Raw genomic sequence first — 20,768 nt, forward strand, 5'->3', positions numbered from 1 at the left:
AATAGGAAGATAGGAGCAGCAGTGGAACGCTTCTTAAAAATTCTTTTAAATTTATTGTTGTCTCTTGAAGGATCATGTGGGCAAATAGCTCTTCAGTGGAATATAAGCATCCACCTCTGAGGGATCAGGTTTAAGACTCATGCTAGCTACCTGAAAGAAGGGAAATATTCAGTGAAATTCTGAGTAATTTTAACTCACTTTTAATCATGGACTTTAACGTTGTGTAAATATTAGTAAAGCAGGAGTTCCAGAAACTTGGATTTCTGGGGGTGGATGCAGGAATCCAAAACATAATCTATCCATTTGAAATGTGAACTGCTGAAGCAGGCTACAACTGAAGGGTTTGTGCTCTCTTTGATATATCAAAAAAATACTCATGTTTTTCGAAGTACTTGGCAACAGCTGAATTCTTTGGAAATCATAAATCCTAGGTGAATTGTGAGAAGTTAATTGATGGTATGAATGTGACCCAGTTGCCCCCACTACTCTGAGTGCCCTATGGGGCCCTGTAGAGAGAGTTAAAAGAAGCGGGAAAAAGTTCTGCAGCACTTAATTGTCTACACTACTCCTTTAAAAGTTCAGTTAAACTTACTTATGGGGGTCCCCTCACAGGGGACAAAAATATTTGAAAAGTTCTTTCTTTAAAGTGGAAACGCAAAGAATTGGGTACAGCAGTAGCCACCTGGAATGCAGCAGAACCTAACCCCTCCCTAACTAATCCTGCTATTTCCTAACCTAGTACTCCATGTGTAATCAAAGGCATCGAAGTCACATGCTTCAAAGTCAAGCCTTTGCAAGATCATGGCTTTTGCTGTGCATGGAACATGCCCTTCCTGCCCGGTGTGCTCTGTATGAGGAGGTTCTCCGTAGAAGCCATTATTAGCTTGGTTAACACCACTCCCTCCTGTCATTTAATATTTCGGTGATCTCTTACTCTGGTTATTATTTTTAAGCTCTGTCTTGAGTTAAAGACCTAAAAATTATCAGAAAAGCAAGCAAATTCTTGAAAGAAGAGATATTTTTTAAAGATTGTCGAAGTATAAAACTGTGCTTAGAATTAATGAAATTTAGAAGACAAAGTACATAAATCAGTGTATCATTGTCAGATCTTAGAGAACTAAAATGTACTGAGTTATGGTAAAATAAATTATTGTAATACTAGCTATTACCTATCATTGCTAATCTTCAGATCTCATTTACAGAGATGGTAGAATATGAGATGCCTTGGGGCAGACCACATAAGTAGGCAGATGACACAGACTCCCTCACTGATGCCCTGCTGACTAAATCCCACTGCCCTTATGCTTGTAATATTAACTGTTATTGGTTATGCATTTAAATACTCAGGTTACGTTATTTATGTAACAGGTATGTAAATGTTGACAACTCTTACAATTTTAGAACAAGTCTCAAACGTTGCCAATATTAAAAACTCCAGCTGCTCTAATCAGACCCTTAGCTCAGGGAACTGGATTTCCTCAAAGCAAAACTGAGCACCAGGGACTATTTAAAAACATCCAAGCAAAGAAACACTGGAAATCATGAGTCTTAAATGATACAACAGCAGATGTCTATTGAAAAGTCCAAGAATTCTCTCTTTCATAAATTTCATGATTGTAACCGATGTCAGGCTTTTAGGAGAAACTTTGGGCTTTTTCAGTATTACTAATTCAGCCCTCAGCAGCAGAGTTTCTGCAGCCCCTCGTACACTTCCCCAGCTGTTGTTGCGGGCCTCGCTGGCGAGGTTGCGCGTGGGACTGGGACGCGTGCGGTCTCTTGAGCCCACTTTGGCCTTCGCTGTAGGAGCAACGTGGGCACGACCGTCCGATGGAGCGCAGAAGAAATGAGGACGCGCCTGACCGTCACGCTGGACCCAGCCATGCCTGATGGTTCAGTCTCGATGCCAGCGCTGCCGTCGAAGGCGTAGGCAGCAAAACCGGGAAGAAGCGACTCTGGGCAGGAGCTCGGGGTGAGGAGTCGCGGCACTTTGAGGACCGGTGTGGAAAGAGGAACTATGAGACACATCGTTGCCGGTTGCACAACTGAGGCTTGAGTAAAGGTTTGGAGTCACCGCCTTGGTGAACACGGTCCCCGCCTGCATTTTATTTCCTTATTCCCCACGGGATTCCCCCCTTACCTCACTACACTTCAGCGCCTCTATCTAGCCAGAAGTAGCCGTATAATGGGATAACTTTACGTTCTACTTATAAACAGCTGAAGTACAGTTTCCAGCACCGGTTGCTGTCGCCGAGTTGCGCAGAGGATCCTGCAGCGAGCCCCTAATTGTCCCGCTCCGGTGCCTGCTCTCCATCCTCTGGCAAGCACACCCGTGACAGCCCCGGGCAGAAGCAGCTGCCCACCGGCGCGCCGCCTCTCCCAGCCTTGAGACCGACCGACCGACCGACCGACCGACCGACCTGGCGGGCGGGCGGCCGGCTGCCCCCGGCGGCTGGCCGTGGAGGGAGGGAGGGAGGGCGGAGCCCCGCCCGCCAGCCCGCCGCGCCTCGGAGGTGCGCCGGCCGTGACGTCACGGCGCGGTTGCCATAGGGACGCCTGGGGTCGCACCTGACGGCTGTCGTGAAGCAGCGGGAGGAGAGCGGGGGAAGGAGGAAGGGGGAGTGTAGGCCAGGCCCGGCCCGGCCCGGCCCGGCCGCCCCCCGGCCCCGCGGGGAGTTGGCTCCGTGCCGCGCCCCTCCACCCCCGCCGTATCGGAGTCGGAGGCAGGAGGAGGAGGAGGAGGAGGAGGAGGAGGCGGAGGCGGTGCTGCCGCTGGCTATGTAGGGGCCCCGGAGCGGGCGGATCCGGAGGCCGCTGTCCGCCTCTGGAGCGCGGCGCCGGGGCCGGGGCCGCGCCCGGCGGGATGTTCTCCAAGAAGCCGCACGGGGACGTGCGGAAATCCACGCAGAAGGTGCTGGACACCCGCAAGGACCCGCTGACCCGCCTCAAGCACCTGCGCGTCCTCATCGGTGAGGCGGCCGGGAGGGAGCGAGCGGGTCAGAGGGGGGCTACGGCCCCGAGTCCCGGCGTAGGAAGAAGCGGGAGCTGCGAGGGGCCGGCTGGGCGCCAGGGCGGGAGGCGGGCTCGGGGCTCTGCTCCGGCGAGAGACCCCACCCGGCCCAGCCTCGCCTGGGCACGGCGGCCGGAGGGAGGGCCCCGCGCCCGGCATCGCGGGGCCGGCGGAGGCGAGGCTTCAGCTGTGTGCCGGGGGCCGCTGGACCCGGCGGGGGATGCTTCGCTCCCCGCTGTTGTACGGAGGCACGTACACTTCCACCGCATCTGAAGGTGGAATTCGTTTGGCAACTGCGGAGGGAGGCGAAAAGCTGGTGCGCTTCCCCCGTGAATTCTTCTCTAGAGCTTCATAAATGCTGCTAAGTCGGTACGCTTGAATAAGAGAGGCTGGTGAGTGCTAATGGTGCCTGTCACTCCCTAGTCCATTTCCCATAAATGCTTACAGTAACGACTTACGTTTGTGTATGTTTTCAAGGTAAGAGCTACAACAAGAAGTGCTCACTAGAGTAGATGTAGAGGAGCATTCATACAGCTAGTCTGGAAACACTTTTGGTTCACCGGTTGGTCAAGGAGGGAACATAAGCACTTAAGTACTGCTGCAGTTCCATGCGAACAGCTGTTTAACCTGACCAGTGAATTAGAAATTGTGATTATATGGAATAATTGCCTAATGAAAAAACAGTGGGAAAAAAAAAAACACAGAGTTAACCATTCCAAAATATCTTTTAATTGCATGTGTCAGTAAAAATCTAAGTCATTGTCATCAAGCTGTCCTTGAAAAAAGAAGTTTGCACTGGAGCGTCGCTTGGGCCCTTCAGTTCTGTAAATGCATGTGTTGCTTCTGACAGTTTATCAACATGTGAGCAGGGCTGGGTCAAGGGCAACTGCATTCTGTATTTAGCGCAGAGTACTGAATGGATTATTTTGGCTTCTGCCCACAGTCTGGAGGTATTTAAGTACCTTGTCCTTGGCCTCCAAAGCTGGATTCTTTCAAAGGAAAGCGGTTATTGCTCCCTGTTTTCTTTTGTATTGGTGTTTGAAGTAACAGGTGTTCCTGTGTGACAGCATCTGCTGCCGCATGACTTATTTTCTGCAACATAATAATTATTTAGGCTTTTGAAATGGAGAATAGTTGGGTAGCTAGCTATCCAAGATAATTCAGTAGTCAGATGTATCTTCTTGCCTCACTCAGCATGTTGCCACTCTTCTTAACTAGCTGTACTTGAGCCAGTTGTGGCTTGTTTTATGTTGATTTATACTTATTTTTAGCTACTTCATCAGTTGAAACTTAAAAGGAAAGAGCACTATAAAGAAACTAAGTACCTCTCTGAATTTAGGTTTCCTGGCTAAAGTATGTTGAATATTTCTGGTTTTGCTTTAGTCTGCAAAGCAGTCTGTGTGATTTTGATTTGTTCTACATTTGATGTTTCTGTTTCTTGTCTTTTATTTACAAGATTTTCCTTCAGCTTTGTTAATACTTGGATGCATTCTGTAAGATGCAAGCCATGAGCTTTATGTCAAGCAGACATGCTTATCTAATCTGAGGTTTCTGCTTACTGGCTGTAGGACAGACTAAATCTGCTGGGGCATGTTTTTGTGTGATGGCCATTCCCCCCCCCCCCCACCCCCGCCACGTATATCTCAGCCATTGAAGCACAGCTCCCACATATCTCTTCTCCAAATTTGGGCAAATAGAGTGTGTGACTGTGAGTAGGGAAAGGTGTAACGGTGCTCTTCAGCTTATCTGTCTTAGATGCATCTACAAGATTTTGTCATTATGCAGATATTCTTAGATGCGCAAGGTACAAAACCAAGGTCTTTTTGGGGGGCAGGGGAGTGGGATATTTCTCTGTGTATTCCCACTGTAGTGGAAGAGCAGTATATAGCAGACTATTTGAAGTCTGCCTTCTGCTGTGATCACCTCCTTGCCTTATTCCTTAAATTTGTCTGCTCCCTAAACTGGCTTTCAAAGCATAAGCTCTATGCCTTTTCTTCTCCAATTGTTTCTTTGACTAGTCTGCAGGACCAGATTAAAAAAAAAGTAATGTGCCCACATAAGATAGACTGCTACCTGAGGTGGCTTTGCATGGAGGCACTATCCTGCAGCTTGAGCAGCGTAGTGCTGCGTTTTCCTGTTTTATCTTTTTTCTTCGGTGACAACTCCCCCAGCATAATAATGGGCATGTTTCCATGTGCTCAGGGGAGCCAACCTAGCTATTCCCAACAGACTATCCAAGGGGATACGGGAGGAAATCTCACTTCAGCTCTCTTCAGTATCTTTATGAATGAAAAATGATTTGTCTGGTTTATTGCTCTTAGCCTCTGCATATTGGAGACTAAAATACTACCCAGAAGAGAATTCTCTGCTGTTTCACGTCCAGGAGAAGGAGAGAATTTTCTCTTGTTTTTAAACTTAAAATCTTTTCAGTAGGCCTGCAAGGTGTATTGAACCAGAATTAATTTTTTTTTTTTTTTTTTTTTTTTTGTACTTTTTAGTCTTTGGTTCAGCAATGATAAACTGAAGCATGGCCTTGGATTCATGGTTAAGACTTGAGGGGAGGAGAGGGAGTACTAGTTCGTTTTCCCTCTATTTTTCCAAGGTATCCAAAGCAGCAGTTCTCCAGTAAACTAAAATAACAGAATAGTCATGAAAAGAGGCAGAGTGCTTGTGAATTATAGACTGCTGGTTGTCTGTTAGCTAAAGAGGAGAAATCTAAAAAAATTCATTATGGTAAAAGATTGACAGTTGGATCCTGCAAGGCAATGGTGCAAGTTGGGCATCATCTAAAAATATTTAAAATAGTTTAATGTGATTGTTAGTAAAAACCATAAGAGACTGAACAATTTCAGAGAACCTAATATGAAACTGAGTGGATAGCACAGAGGGAAGTCACATTTATTTTTAACAAATTAAAAGTAGTGTCCTTTAGATGGAATTATTTAAATGCCTTTTACAAGATAACTTAGATTGCAGTGAGTTGTATCATTTCAGGAAAAAGTATCTTGTCATTGGTGACAACTCAGTTTAGATTTAGTAAAAAATGCAAATTAGTCTGCATAAGGAATACAGTAAATTTTGCGTCTTTGTAAAACAGTGGTGTACTGTTACACCAAATATCATTGCAGCTTTAGTAGTCTTATTGCTATAGTCAGTGTATAGAAGATTTAGAGATGGGAACAACTCGGATGAGAGTAAAACTTTAATGTGAAAAGACGTTGAAAGCTTTGGAATCCCTTTCTGTAGGGGTAGATTGTGAAAAATATGTAACATATATGAAAAAGACTAGGAAAAAAAGTATATTAAGGCCTACCAAATTTGAAGATACAGTAAAAGATTTTTGGCTTGGGAAGCTCCTGAGTGCTAGACTAACTCAGTTATAGGCATACCAGGGGAAATGCATTTGTATTTTTTTGCTGAAACTCTTTTGTAGGTAACTGCCACTTCACTCCAGTCTCCTGTATCTGGCTGGTTCTCTGCTCTGCTTCAGTATCGCTCTACTGAGCCTTTTTTGTGATTCAGGAACCAAGGAAAATTCAGTGAAATTCGGGTGACTAACTCAGAATTTATTAAATTATTTGTTAAAGTAAATATCATGTGTGACCAGTTTACGCATGTCACAGGCATAAGGGTTTTTTTAATAGAGGTTAAAGCCTTTCAGAAACCTCCAAGTACTAATAAATATTATTATTGCTAAGAAATGCTAAGAAAAATTTTAAAGAGTTTGAAGTCTCATATCCTGGGACATACCAGTCTGTGAGTGAAGGTAATCTGCTTTTCATTGTTTTCCTGCTGCAGTATTTTTCTTGAAACAGCTGGAACTATCTGCTTTAAGAGATGTGATTCTTTTGAGGTGTTACTAGTTTCTTCCTGTAGGGAAGTGTTCATCGTGCCTGCCCCCCCCCCCCCCTTTTTTTCCCCCCCCTCTTTTTTAGTTCTGGGAAGTACCTTGAAGTCTCGTACAGTTCCCTAATGCTATCTTGGTCCGTATGTGACTTTTTATCAAACTATTCTTCTGTCTTCTTACTAAACGCTGGAAAGGCTGTAACAGTTTTGTTTACTGTGAGGTACTGCAGTGGTTAGAGTGTATCAACCTTGAACTGGAATGTGGAATGGGATTCCCTTGCGGTCTGAATGGCAGTGGCTCAGCCTTGTCAGAAGCAAGGCCCTGCTATAAGGAAGGCTGCCAGCTGCAGTTAGTGCAGGTGTGATCACTGAGACTTTTCTAGCAGATGGAAGTGGAGGCACATAGTGTGCCTTATGGAATTAGATATTGCCTGCAGAATGAAGCCTGTGATTTTTCCAGAAAAATACGTATTTTTAGCAGTCCCCAGTGATTTAGCAGCTAATTGCAATTTTTAGGATGATTAAGAGGAAATAACATGGAAATAATATTGCATTGTTCTTATAATCAGTGTTGCACTGTTTAATCAGACTTCAACATCAAACTAAAATTCTATGTTTTTAAATGGTAGTTCATAAAAGTTTCTTCTAGTAATCCTTCAAGCACCAAATCAAGTTTGATTTGTCCTTTTGTTAAAACAGTGCTTTGAGAACTCTGTAAATAATTAAGGCAGCTAGATATGTGAACCTTTCATAGCGTCATACCTTAACAATATTGACTTCTTGTTTTATTCTAGTTTTGATATCACATATGTTGCTGCTACCTGTTGAATTTGTAGTTTCAGGCAGAATTTGTAAATATATGTATTTAAAAAAAAAAAGGAAAGCTAAAACCCTTAAATACTTAATGATTTCTGCATAATCTTACTGTGTGCAAGCAAGTCAAATGAATATACTTGGTTTAAGATTTGCTTTTAGGGCTGAATTCTTAACAATTTTTTTCTTTTCTTTTTTCCTTCTTCATTTTTTTTTGTAGAGTAGGAGTTACAGGCCTGTAATCTGTTAATCCAGATTAAAGGAAAAAGGAATATATTATTTCCCATAAATTATTTTATTTGCATCTGATATCTTAAAAATACATTGTTTGTATCTCTGGAACCATGGAGAGAATGCTTGTAAAATGTAACGCTAAAAGAATGGAATATTTGAAGTGTGGGGTGTTTTTTTATTATTTTGTTTTGTTCATGGTTGATTAGTGCTCGTCATCTCATGTAAGCAATCTCTGAAAGGGAAAAGTCAAGCTATACCAAACAGAATGAAACAGGCTGCATTGGACATCCATTCTGATATATTGTTTAATATTAAACAATATACTTAAACAGAGATTGCATTTGTCTAAAGGGATTTTAATTTAAGAAATCTATTTCACTGGCAGTCAGCCCTAATGCTTCAGCTGGATGGCATTCCTTGGTGTTGCACATCATCAACATCACTCATTACAATATCACTTATATACTATAAAAAATGATAAATGTTTTATGGTTGTTAAAGTGAGAGGTGAGTGAGAAGCTACAGCAAAACTAGCTGCCTGGAATTTTCTTTGGAGATAACTGTTCCAGAAGCTTCTGTGGATGTGCAAAGCTGTGTTATTTTTGGCAAGAGCTGTAGGGGGTTTTTTTTTGTTTCTTTTCCGGTAATTCTAACTGCAGAGGACATGTCACCACTGTAATTCATGGATTTGGCTGTGGGTTAAGTGCAGTTTAAGAAATTAGACTTGATGTTCTGTCAGTCTTGACTTAACCCTGAACCCATTCTGTTCTGTTTTGGCCAGGAGAAAAGGGGGAAGAATTGCTTTGCTTTAGGATTTTGGCTAATGTTACACTCGACTTGCAGAGAGCACCGGTGGCCAGTGCTGCTGGCTTGGAAGGGTAAGGGATGGAGTTGGATCAAAGCCCCAGGCTAGATAAAGAGGTGGCTCTGACCGCTTGGATGAGGAGGAAAGGTCTGTGTGGGTTTATGGGTTTAGCTTGTGGCAGTCAGAATGAAAATAAGTGCATTACTACAGAAGTGTTTGAAGTTGCTTAAATAAAAGCTTAAGTTCTGGAACACGGGTGAGTTGTTACAGAAGCATTTCTTAGAAGTTTACTAGTGTAACTCTTCTGGAGTCTGCAAGCAACCTGAAAGAATTAGCTTGGAGACCTGTCAACTGCTTCTGCTCATTCCTATAGAGCGCTGGTGTTAAAATTTGTAACAGTTTGTATGTAGATGGCGTTCATTAGTGTTGTTAACCTGCTTATTCAATGTGGGGTTTGGTTTTTTTTTTCCTTGTATGTTTGTGTCTAAAAGATGGTGGTGGTCAGGAGTTCAGACTTGTCTGATGCAAAATAGAAGTCCATTAAAAGATTTCTTGAAGTGTGTTCCTTTTTCAGTACCAAAACCATCAAGAATGTTTTCTTTGACAAAATCACATTTTAAAAAAAATTGAATTGTTTTTGTTAAGTACCTGTTAGTGATCTGAAACAGTAAGGGCTAATGTGAAGCCCTTGTTTAATAGATTTGCATTTGTAGCTCACTATTTGAAATGTTGTGGTTTGCTATCGGGTCACTTTCACTTTGACAGTCTGTTAACTATGGCAGAGCCACCAGTTAGTTCTGGAGGTTTTCCACTTAACCTTTCTAAATGACATGCTTTTCTATTCTGGAGACTGTCAGTATGTAACTGAACCTCTGTACTGTTTTGCTGTAAAGCAGCCGTTAAATTTTTCAGCTTGGAGAATTAAGAATGAGTAAGTTCTATTGGCTATTTTGATTGTATGTTAACTGAAATTGAGGATGCTTAGAAACCTCTTGCTTTCTAATGACATCAGTTTGTTATGACAATTGATACTGAAATACTTCAGCGTATAGCAGGCCTGTGCTTTACAGAAATAGAAGTCTGGCCATCCTCCAGGTCATTGTTTGCTGCAGTTGTCACTGGTATTTTATTTTTGGGTAAGGATGAGGGAAAGTGACTTAAAAGCCAGTAAGTCTAGGAATGAGACAGGGTAATGTTTTTGTTATACTATGTGCTGTAACAATTTTATGTGTAAACATACTATTAAAGCCTGAAATGCTTAAAATTGCATGTAAAACCACAACTTGATTTGTAATGATGTAAATGATGTAGAGTATTCTGTTAAATGCTACAGTAAATTTCTGCGATGCTTTGTGTGAACTCTTCAGAAAAGTGAATATATATCTTAAGATCTGTGTGGTGGGTTTTGTTTTAGTTTTAAGTTCAGTATTTTGATTGTTTACCTTTAAAGTTCTGTCCTGTGCAGAAAGTACGTTATAATATTTTAATTTCATACAGCAGGCAATCATCTAAATAGTATAGATGCATTTCCCTTTGCTAACTCAACTGATTTATAAATATGTAATAGATGTTGTGGATTAGTTTGTAATCATTTATAGGGTAATATGTAGAAAATAAAAGAGATAGGGAGGGTGAATTGTGTATAATATAAGTTAAAGCCCACTGAGTTCTGTTTCCTACAGAGGATTGGCGTGTTGTACATGCAAACTTGTAAGCTTTGCAGAATCTGGCTCAGGTGATCCCTTACAAGTTTAAATATACAGTAAAAATCTGTGTTGCCTTTTCTCGTCCATGTTTTACATCTGACAAAGTCACTCTTTAAGCTCTGTGAGGTGGTACTCCTGTGATGTAATTCTTAAGTATGATATGCTATTCAAATAGTATCCTTCTAATGTGTAATATTAAAGGGTTACATTTTTATTGAAATACTTTTGTGGTTGCAAATTATTCCTGGTTAAAAAGAATGTGTTGATAATTGAAACATTGGAGCAAATGGGATTTATTGCAGAAAATTTGCTCTGCCACAGGACTCTGTGTGAGAGTAAATTTTGGCCCAGAATCTTCCCTTGCTAAAATGATGACTGTGGGCACTTAAGTTTTGAATATCTTACTGAGATACTTGAAAAGGATGTAACCTTTCAGAAAGTTTTAAAAAATTAATCTTCAAAATAGTTGGCCATTTGAAAATACATTAAAATAAGTTCCTAAGAAAAGAGTTGGCCACTTGAAAATATAGGAAAGTAAGTTCCTAAAAGTACAGTCACGTGTAAGCACAGAATTTAGTAGGAGAGGTGGAGGGGTTTTTGGTTTGATTGTTGGTTTGTTTTTTTTCTTTAGTCCTTCTTTGCTACAGCTCTAGTCTGTAGGGTGGGGAATAGTAGAACTTCCAGTTTTCAGTGGGTTTAATGGAAATATGAATTCCAGTTGATCTGGAACTTGAATGCTCTCGTCGTGAGGGTCGTACAAGTAGCTTAGATAACTAGCCTTCCATTTTTAGTCCAGTTCTGTTTGATGCATCAAAATAGAACAGAAATCGTAAGCTGAATGCAACTTCTAAAACTTAAACCAAAAAAGGTAACTTACCTTCTTAATGCTGAATCTAGAAAAAACTAAAGCTACTTCTCGAAAAATTTTATGAGAGGAAGAAAAGGACAGAGAAGCTGTATGTTGCCTTGGTGCTTAAATGTAACTTTCTCCTTTAAAAAAAAAAACAAAACAAAACAAAAAAACCCAAACAAACCAAACCAAAGCACCACTGAACGCACAGATTTAATGCAAAGATCAGATTTGTACCAATTTTAGGTTAGAGAAGATTAAGGAAAAATCAGCAAAGATCCATGGTTTTTGCTCTTGTGAAGCATGAAGAGAACTATTTTCTTGACAAACAGCTTCTATAAATGATGCTGGAAATCTGGATTTAGTGTACCGGAACTATGCTTTGTACAGTAGAAGCTTTAGTTTTTACACTGTTGGATACAGTAATGTCCCATTTTTCCCTCTCCCATTCTGAGAAACTTCTAACTACTTTATATGGTGCCAGATCTATTTCTGAGTTCTTCCCTCCTCCCAATGTGGGCATAAGTACCAAGAACACAAAGAATACATTAGTTTGTGTTAGTACATGAATCTGTGGCAGGAGAATTTGAAGTTCTTTTATTTAAAAATAAATAAATAAATGCACTGTAAGTTAGGGAGGAAAGCCTGTTTCTGTGTAATCCCACTTCATGTAAAAACAAGGCTATGTCTCTCTTCTTAAAAAGGCAAAAAAGATTATTTAGCCAAAGCAGACAAGCAACTTCCTGCAAATTCCCAGTTCAAGGCTGCGTGAAAAGGACACACATATGGTCCTTGTAGAGGAAATTATTTTTACCTCTGTGTGCAGCATTCATGATACTTTGGGAGAGCATAGAGAAGAGACAGTGACCTAGTGTTGGAGAAAATGGTTTAAGATGACAGAATTGGAGAGCTGTATCTTTAGTTGATCACAAGGATAATGGTGAACTGAATGTTTTAGAGACATTTTCATTAGGGAAAAAATATCAGTTCCTTAATTAATGAAGAAAGCTATAACAGCAGCGTATAGCTGGAAGTTTTAATGTTAAAGTAATTGGGAAGAGCAATAGTGTCTCCATGCATGTGTTAGTCATGTGGATTGTGTTCAGTATAGAGGGAGCTGTGAAATGCAATGATGTATGCAGCTGGCCAGACTAGACGATTTCCAGATCAAACTCTTCTGAGGTCTACATTATTATCTTTATGGTGTATCTGCTTCCCCCCCCGCTTCTCCTTCTTGCCATAATTCTTGGTCAGGGTATATGCATAATGAGTTCCAAACTTCTTGACCAATGCAAGGTTCCAAATTTCTGGATCAACAGCTTACTGAATCACTATCGGTGTCCCTTGATGATGAGCAGATGCTCCCTTTTGCTCTAGGTGTGCATCTGATAGGTTTGCCAAGTGTGTTTTCCCTCCCTTAGAAGGAATGCTGGTTTTCAGCATTAACAGAAATAGTCTGTGAGTTTTTTAATAAGTATTATTTTCAGGTAATGCCAGGACAAAATTCCCATTAAATAAAATGTTATATTTTTATTTTCTTCCATCTGAAGCGATAGAATTTATTGCAAGAATTCAGTTGTTAACTGTTTTGAGTTCTAAAAACTTGCTTTTGATTATCCTATCAAGTCGATCTTAGTAAGAAATCAGGGTGAAATGCATTTGCTAGAAAAGATACATCGAGGAATTTTTTACTTTAATCCTACTGTTCAAAGCTATAGCTGTATTCTGAAGGTATGCTTTCAGTGTTAATTGGGTGTTATTGGTTATAATACAGGTTTACCAGTGCTTCTCTGAGTCTTTCTGAGGTGATTGGCACCACATTGTTCTTAAATAAATTAAAAAAAAAGGCGGGGGGGGACGGGGGACCATCCTCTGAAATTCCTGCACCTCCCTGCCCCCCCCCCCCCCCCGCAAACTCTGGAAAGGCAGAATGCCTTAACACAGTGCTAGTTGTATGTATGCAAGTGTCACACAGTAATTATGTGGTAAAATGAGAATCATTGTTCAGCTGGTTATGTGGGCAAGCCTTTTGTTTGTTGCCTGAAGCCTGTAGGAATAGTGTCTCCAAAAATTGCAAACTGTTGTGTTAAGATTGAGTCTTTAAAGAGTACATTTGGTTTGGGTTTTTTATTTGTCTGCTTCATAGTTGACCCATGTCTGGGGAAAGAATGAGGGCCTGTTTCAGGAAACGAAACATTTAATGTGCCTGCAAAAATGCAGCATTCCTGCATGTTGATTGGCAGAGACCCTGTTTAACTGCTTCCAATCCCTTCAGTGTTTGGAACTAGTGTTTTCTGCTCTTTCACATCAGGTGAACCATTCCACTGCTTTCTACATGCAGTTCTCCTACAGCAGTTAAATATATGGACTAAAAGATTATCTTCTGCCACCCTCCTTTCTCTGGAAAGTCTCAAACGTTTCTTTCTTTTTCCCTTCAATCCTCCTATCTCAAACACTTTTGATTTGCTTCCTGCTCTATTTTCTTGTCCGTAGTCTAGAACTCACTTAGGGTTCTGCCCCATGAGTGGAAGTGGTTATAATGGTTGTGCCTATGCTCCAGTCATAGCTCTGTTTCTTGTGCACTTGCCCTGACCACCTGAAAATCATGGTCTAGTTTGTTTAAAGTGGAATTGGTTTTTGTTGTCCTTTAATGTTTCAGACTCTAAACTCTAGCAGTTCAGCTGCTGATCTGTAAGTGGCGTAGCGGTTTATGCCAAACTGGAAGTTTGGTAATCTTGTAGATGGTCAGGCACATGCTTGCCACTCTGGACCACTAAGTTTATTGCTAGCTAAGCTGCCTTGCTTTAGGAGTTGATATTAGGTGTTAATATAGCACTGTCTTCTCCAAGAGCACTCTGGCTCCACTACACTGAGTATGCAAGACGTTGGCAGAATGATGTGGTACTGCAAAAATTGAACATGTATTGGAAACCTTATAGCAATATTTGTGATAAAATTGAGTTGATGGTCCTCTAGATCTACATAATAAAATAGAATTGAAAATATGCCATGCTTTTTGAAAATAGGCCATCCTTTCAATAGATTGTTTCTGTGCTTTATACTCCACCAGTTGTATCTCCAGTCATGTGAGATGATGAAGATTGATGTCATTCTAAAAAGGGTTAAAAAACCATGATCCAATAAAGAATTAGAGGGGGACTTAAAAGATATATCTACAGTGAAAGATAATGCCTCAGTGTACAGAGCAGGTGAAGGTTATGAAGGTTTCATTTGCCTCGCCTTTCTTCGTGTTTTTTTTATTTTGTTTCACATCAGTATTCTGAAAGGGGACAGTTTTGCCTTTTAAAATACTGTCTCCCTGTTCCTCTGTGCTTCCATACTATTGTTCTGTCCACCTAGTTTCTCTAGTCTTATATAGTTAAATAACAGGACAGGGAGTGTCTTTTGGTTCAGTGTGTACTAAGGCTTGAAAGAATTGATTGTTTAAAACTATCAATTTAAAATTAATCTAGATAAATCATCATGTATTTCTTTAACTGAAGATTTGCACAAAACCATCTAGGGTGTTGTGGAAAGAGAGTCTAGACACCTTCCTGGGGTACACAAGAAAGCACATCCCTCTATGCTTACGATGATGTTTCCACCTCAGGGTATCCCTGAGGTCCCAGCTTCTGATCTCCTGAGACCACACAATCAAAGGAGTACAGGGGGGACTGGGCCAGGCTGGAAAGGAAAGTGTGTTGGAGCTTGGAAGGAGTAAGGAGGCAGCAGTGGGAATCCAGTGCTGCTGTTTGCTTCCTCCCAACCTGTTTCTCTGCAGAGCAGAGGTGGTCGTCACTTATCATCCTTCTCCCACTTTCTTAAGTAAGCTTAGTTGTGTCTAGTAATTAGTTGGGGACAGGGGTGGTCTTTCTGTTGTAGAGTTTGGGCAGCGTCATTAGCTTTATTTCTATTAAACTAACAATTAAAACAACATTCATCTGTACAGTGCTAGTCCTGATGGAATTCTGGTTCATGACTAGGGTTTGTAGCCATTACTCTCATGCAAACAATGAGTGTGCAAGACACTGCTTCCTGTTTTAAAATTCACTAGGCACTTATGGCATGCCATCATTAGCTTCAGCTTAAAAGAATAGAAACTTTAAGAACTTCTTTACCCATAATAATATTTTTTTTAAAGTATCTTCAGTTCTTACTACTGGATAATGGTGTGCAGTGATTGACTGAGTATTTGAAAGAAATAAAAATATTGTTCTGTTCTGTTTTTCAGAAAATGCAGAATCAATTGATCTCAAACAGTTTTTCGACCTACATTTCTCACATATATATTATGTGTTCTTTGAAAACTTTGTGACTATTGAAGTAGGTCTTAAACAGAAAGGTAAGTGTTTCAAATAGAACACTTTTTGTCTTGGTGCTTGTGGGTTTGTTATAAAATAAAGCAGGGTGTTATAAATAACTGTGTCTGTTGTCACAAATGGCAACAATAGCTGTGCAGAAATATGTGTAAGCACTAACTTTGCAAATAAAGGCAGGGCAATTAGAGGTGCATGCAGTGGAGGTGGGCAAGGGGCGTTTATTCTCTGACTGCTTTTGCCCTTTTGCAAAGTGAGGATTCTTAAGGTGTTATACTTTTCGTGTTCTGCAGAATTACTCTAAGTTTTGTTTAACAAGATACTGTGTATTTTAATCTCTACCAGCTGTTGATGCCATAATAGAAAGTTATACAAACTGTAACTGTTATAAACCATGACTATGAAATACACTTTTTTTTAATTGCAGAAGAAATGCAAAATTATGGTTGTAGAAATGCATGGTTTTGTTTTACACATCTAAGGATCTTTGTCAGTGTTCTTTACATTTTATTTTGATAATGAAAGTGTATCTTCTATTTATTTCTAATTACATCTAGGTCACAAGTCTCAGAGAGAAGAATTAGATTCTATTCTTTTTATTTTTGAGGTAAGATAACTTGAATATTCCTGTATGAGTTTTTTGCTTTGAATTAAGTCCTGTTAAATAGTAACAGTACAGCTATTCTACAGTTGCCTGGAAATAAATACGCTTTACATTTAACTGTATCCCTTTTTCCTTTTGCTTAGAGTTGAATATATGTGCTTTGTGTGAGAAGAAAAAGAATTTGACTTGCAGTTTTGCAGGAAGATGTCTTAACTGGAAAAAGATGTTTTCTGTGTCTGCAGATAGTTCATTACTTTTTGGTGGTGGTCTTTCCCCCCCTCTTCCAATGTATTATACGCTTCAAAATTCTTATAAAGGTGATCTCTGATTAGTCATGATCTTTTTCACCTTTTGATTGCATGTTATCTCTGATTTTTCTCATAATAGATTACTACTGCAGAATTAGTTTTTATAGATCCCTTTTATTTTTGAAAAGATTTATTATTTGAAAATAGTATTTCACAATATCCTTACCAAAAGCATATCTTGACTTAATTAAGATGAGTTAGAAACTAATTTAATGAAATCAGAACATTTCTGAGCAGAGACTATAGTTTAGAAATAGCTTAGAATGTCAAGTTTTTGTCTTTCCTTTTTGATGGAGGCTTCTAATTATAGGACAAGGATTGTGGTTCTTAAAAATATGTAAAATGGAAAGCTGATGAATGCTTATCACATGGTTGAATACAAATTCAAGATTTTTTTTTTTCTTTTTTTTTTTTTAAGGTATGTTGGTGCTTAGAAGTGTAGGGTTAGCTGTCACAAGGATAGTGGATCTGAAGAGAGCTCGTTCATTTGTTCACTAGTTCCTACATAAAGGGATGTTAGGTGACCTGTGCTTTGGAAGCAGTTGCACAGGCTGCTGGAGGGCCATGGCCAGGAATTCATTTGGGAAATCGGGTTACTTACACGTTGCTACTGCCTCTAGCATAAACATTGAAGTGCTACATAATAGATTTTTTAACTGCCTTTGTCACTAACTGTGCTCTGTTTTTTACCATCTGAAGATGATCATCCTCCAATCTAGCTGGAGAGGTGTTAGACCATTATTGCTCCAGGTCTTTGTTGTTTTGCTGTAGCTCATTACCCCTCTGTTGAGAAGGCTGAAACAAATGCTTGCTGGTGCCACAGAGGCAAGTTGACAGCTGAGCGTCCTAGCTTAAGGCACCATAGAGGTGGAATAACCTAATACAACTTGTCATGAACCAGAGCAACTGAGACAGATACTCATCCCATTCCACTCCCTATGCTATAAGCAGCAATATCCAGCAGGGAGCCAGGCAGTGGAGCCAGATAAACTGCAGTAACATCTGAAGTTTCCAATGCAGGACTTGCCAGACAGTCTGTCAGAGCCTTTGGGCTTCTTAGCTTTAGGAGTGGGATTATCTTGAAAGAACAGTAATGCTTCCAAGGAAAGCAGTATGGAAATTTTATAAGTTAACCCTTCAGCTTCTGATGTGTGGCCTTTGTGAAAGTGCTGTTTGGTCTTCTGAGAGCGATATCTGCAACATAGATCCTTGGGTTCTGTTTTTCGTAGAAAATTTTGCAACTCCTTCCAGAAAGGATTCATCAGAGATGGCAATTTCATAGTATTGGTAAGTTGATTTTTTTCTTTTTTAAACCTTATTTTTTATTAGTAGCTATTAGTAGTTTGTGCTACTCATTTCCTTAACCTTTAAGTGGCGTAACAGGGATTATGGTCTTGAAACTCTTGCAAGCGAGGGGAAGGAAAAAAAAAACCAAACAAAAAAACCCACCAGTGTAGTGAATGCTCTTCTAGATAAAATTAAATCTGGGAATCTGGAAATAGAACAGTGGCTGAGAGAGAACAAGGGCAGGTGGAAAGTTGCTTTGTAATTTACATTTTTTCCCTAATTTTTTCTCCCTTAGTAATAAATTTCAAAATTGGAATGAGGTATGTATTTGTAAATGGGGAATGCTGATATTATGCACATTAATGACTTGAGAATCATTTACTTTTAATGTACACATACCAAAAAGTCCTTGTGGAAAGATGTTATGGAGCATGAGGAAGCTATGAAAGGTGATCTTTGGGGTTTTTTTCCTTCTGGCATTGAGAGAGTTGCCTGAGGATATCAAGTTCACCAAGATTAAATTGGAGCTTGCCAAGGACTTGTTTAAAAGTTACTATCAAGTCTGACCGAGAACTCTGACATCTTACTTTTAACAAAGAAATAACAAACAAACAAATACATGGGGTTTTTTTCTTCTTCTTTTCAGGTTTGATTTTAAAGAAGCTTCTTCATACTGGAAATTCATTAAAGGTATTGGAAAAAGTTGCATACTACTTTTGTGTAAAATACTTAAAAATACAAATAAGAACAAAAGGGTGAATTTTTATGGTAAAAGCACAGGAATGAGAACCAGATCATGACTTGTGTGTCATGAAAGAATGACTTCACATCATGAGCTTTATCTCAGTAGAACTACTCCCAGTAGTAATGTGTTTATATAGAGTAGCCAAGTTAAGAATGTGTGCAAATGGTTTGAAAGATTTTGCACTAAAGCAGCAGTAAGACTTAACCATTCGTTGTTAAGGGCAAGGAAACTGTTGGGGGGGCTCAGGCTGTGGTTTTGGGGCTCAGCTGTATTAGAAGTGGAAGATTACCTATGCCAAAGAGACCTGTTGGCGGGTAGTCTAATAATGGTTGACCATGGGACTAAAGCCACCCAAGTGTAACAAGGAGTTTTGGTACTGCAGCAACCAACCATGCCACTCCCCTGTAAACCAGCTGCAGGCTTGCCTGGTGCTGAAATTCTCCAATGTGAGCGCCACGAGAGGACTACTCTAGGACTCCATCACCTTTCTTGAAGAAGGAATAGAAGAGGGTAGAATGGGTCCTTCTGCTGCAAAAAGCTCACTCTCTTGTTATAACTCATGAACACATTTAGAAATTTTACGACAGTCTTCGTGTTTTCTGAAAAAGTGTTGTAGTGCTGTAGTCAAACAAGTGACTAGACGTGTTGGTTTTCTTCCTCTTCTTTCGGAGAAAACCCTGTGTAAGGGATTCTGTGAGGCAAACAGCAGTGAAGGTGCCAGGGTTGTCCTTGCATTTCAGCAGGAGCAGTAGATGTGTTAGCTTGGCTCTGCTGATTGCTGGTGGTCATACTGTGTCTATTCTTGTCTTTTTTTCTACCACTCCCCTTCTCCCTCCAGGACAAATGGAAATGCTTTTTTATGTTCTGGGACAAGTTAACGTGTTCTGTTTTTTACCTTTAAGATACGGCGCGAGGGTGTGCGTCTCTTTCTTTTGTGGTTGCAAGCACTTCAGAGTAACTGTAGTAAAGAACAATTATGGATGTTTTCTTGCTTGATTCCTGGATTTTCATCACCACAGTCTGAATATGGCCCTCGAACACTAGATAATCTCATTAACCCTCCACTTAATGTTCAAGAAAGTAAGTAATTTTTAATATTACTCAATTCTCTACATAATTCAATTCTCAGCACAGAAAAGACAAGTTGAAGTAACAAAGCAGTAACATACATATGTACCCAGGGAGCTTATGGAGCTGTTAATGAGTTTCTTGGCAGTTTATCAGGTCTTCTTGCAATAGTAACTTTGTCTTTTTTTGTTGTTTTTCAGGGTGGGTTGGTTTTTGTTTTGTTTTGTGTTTTTTTTAGGAAGTATGGCTATAGCAGCTTAACACATAGTGGGTGAAAATAAACTGACCGATTTTATGTAATTCTTCTTAAGATTTACAAGCAGGTGGTGCATCTGCTGCAAACTTGCACAGGTGGGTTCTGCTTGTTTTGAACATTTGCACTGGCTTTGGCCATAGTCTTAAGGAGCAAGCTATGCAAAGCAGTTTCTGGTATGGCTTTCAAGAGAATAGTGGTTGTTAGAGCAATACGTAAAGCCAAATGGTTGCTCTTCCTGCTGTGCCTGTGTTTGATCAGGCAATTGAAGCTGTGGTATTCTTGAGGCTTGGAGTCTTCCAAAAGAATTGGACCTTGTAAATTGCAAAACCTGAGGTCAGAAAGGTCTGCATCAGTGGAAAGGCTTGAGCATTCTGAGATAAGCTTTTTATACTTTCTAGATATATATATTTTTTTTTAATGTGAAGATCATTATCTTGACACTAATCAATAGGGTGAGGATGATTTTTCTCTTAAGATGATTCTTATGACAGTTTTTTCCTTTGACTACTTACTCTAGCAGTAAGTATCAGATACTGGCTACTTTGGGGAGCCTCTTGCCTCCTAACTAAATTTGTTCCTGTTAATGGGAATTTAAGCTTATTTATTAATGAATTGCAATTGGATGGGGTCATAAGTGCAAACTGTGCATTCACATAAATGTGACTAAGAAGATAACCACTTTTTCATCTGAACATTAAGTGCTGTTGCCTTTTCTCCACCTCCACCCAATGTTTTAGAGCTGACATAAGCATTGCTTGTAGAAGCAAGCAGTGTCTCCTTGACTAGTAATTAAATTTACTGAAACTTAGCAGATGAATTTCGTGGCAGGATAGCTCTGCAGATAAAAGTTTACTACATACTTTAAGCCCTGTTTTGGAGTTATCTTGTGTTATAGCTCTAGAGCGGGAAAGGAGGAACAAATC

At 40.1% G+C, this 20,768-nt stretch overlaps 1 protein-coding gene across 21 annotated transcripts in view; it reads left to right on the forward strand.

Moving 5' to 3' along the window:
• The first annotated feature begins 2,538 nt into the window (after positions 1 to 2,538).
• The window catches only part of RALGAPA1 (Ral GTPase activating protein catalytic subunit alpha 1), a 135,898-nt gene continuing 117,668 nt past the window's right edge, over positions 2,539 to 20,768 (forward strand). For 7 of the 21 annotated variants that reach the window (XR_003926575.2, XM_030036595.2, XM_030036538.2 and 4 more), the window contains exons 1-6: positions 2,541 to 2,966; positions 15,493 to 15,603; positions 16,135 to 16,184; positions 17,719 to 17,776; positions 18,423 to 18,466; positions 19,424 to 19,601. Coding sequence is in view for 20 of the 21 variants with exons in the window: in XM_030036595.2 (XP_029892455.1) it covers positions 2,861 to 2,966; positions 15,493 to 15,603; positions 16,135 to 16,184; positions 17,719 to 17,776; positions 18,423 to 18,466; positions 19,424 to 19,601 (547 nt within the window). In the remaining variant the exon portion in view is untranslated. Of the gene's footprint in view, positions 2,967 to 15,492; positions 15,604 to 16,134; positions 16,185 to 17,718; positions 17,777 to 18,422; positions 18,467 to 19,423; positions 19,602 to 20,768 lie in introns of all 21 variants that reach the window. The other 14 variants (XM_030036631.2, XM_030036639.2, XM_030036661.2 and 11 more) reach the window with 5 other exon arrangements.

The sequence above is a fragment of the Aquila chrysaetos genome, chromosome 2, assembly GCF_900496995.4.
Source record: "Aquila chrysaetos chrysaetos chromosome 2, bAquChr1.4, whole genome shotgun sequence".
In the NCBI taxonomy this organism is placed as follows: Eukaryota; Metazoa; Chordata; class Aves; order Accipitriformes; family Accipitridae; genus Aquila; species Aquila chrysaetos.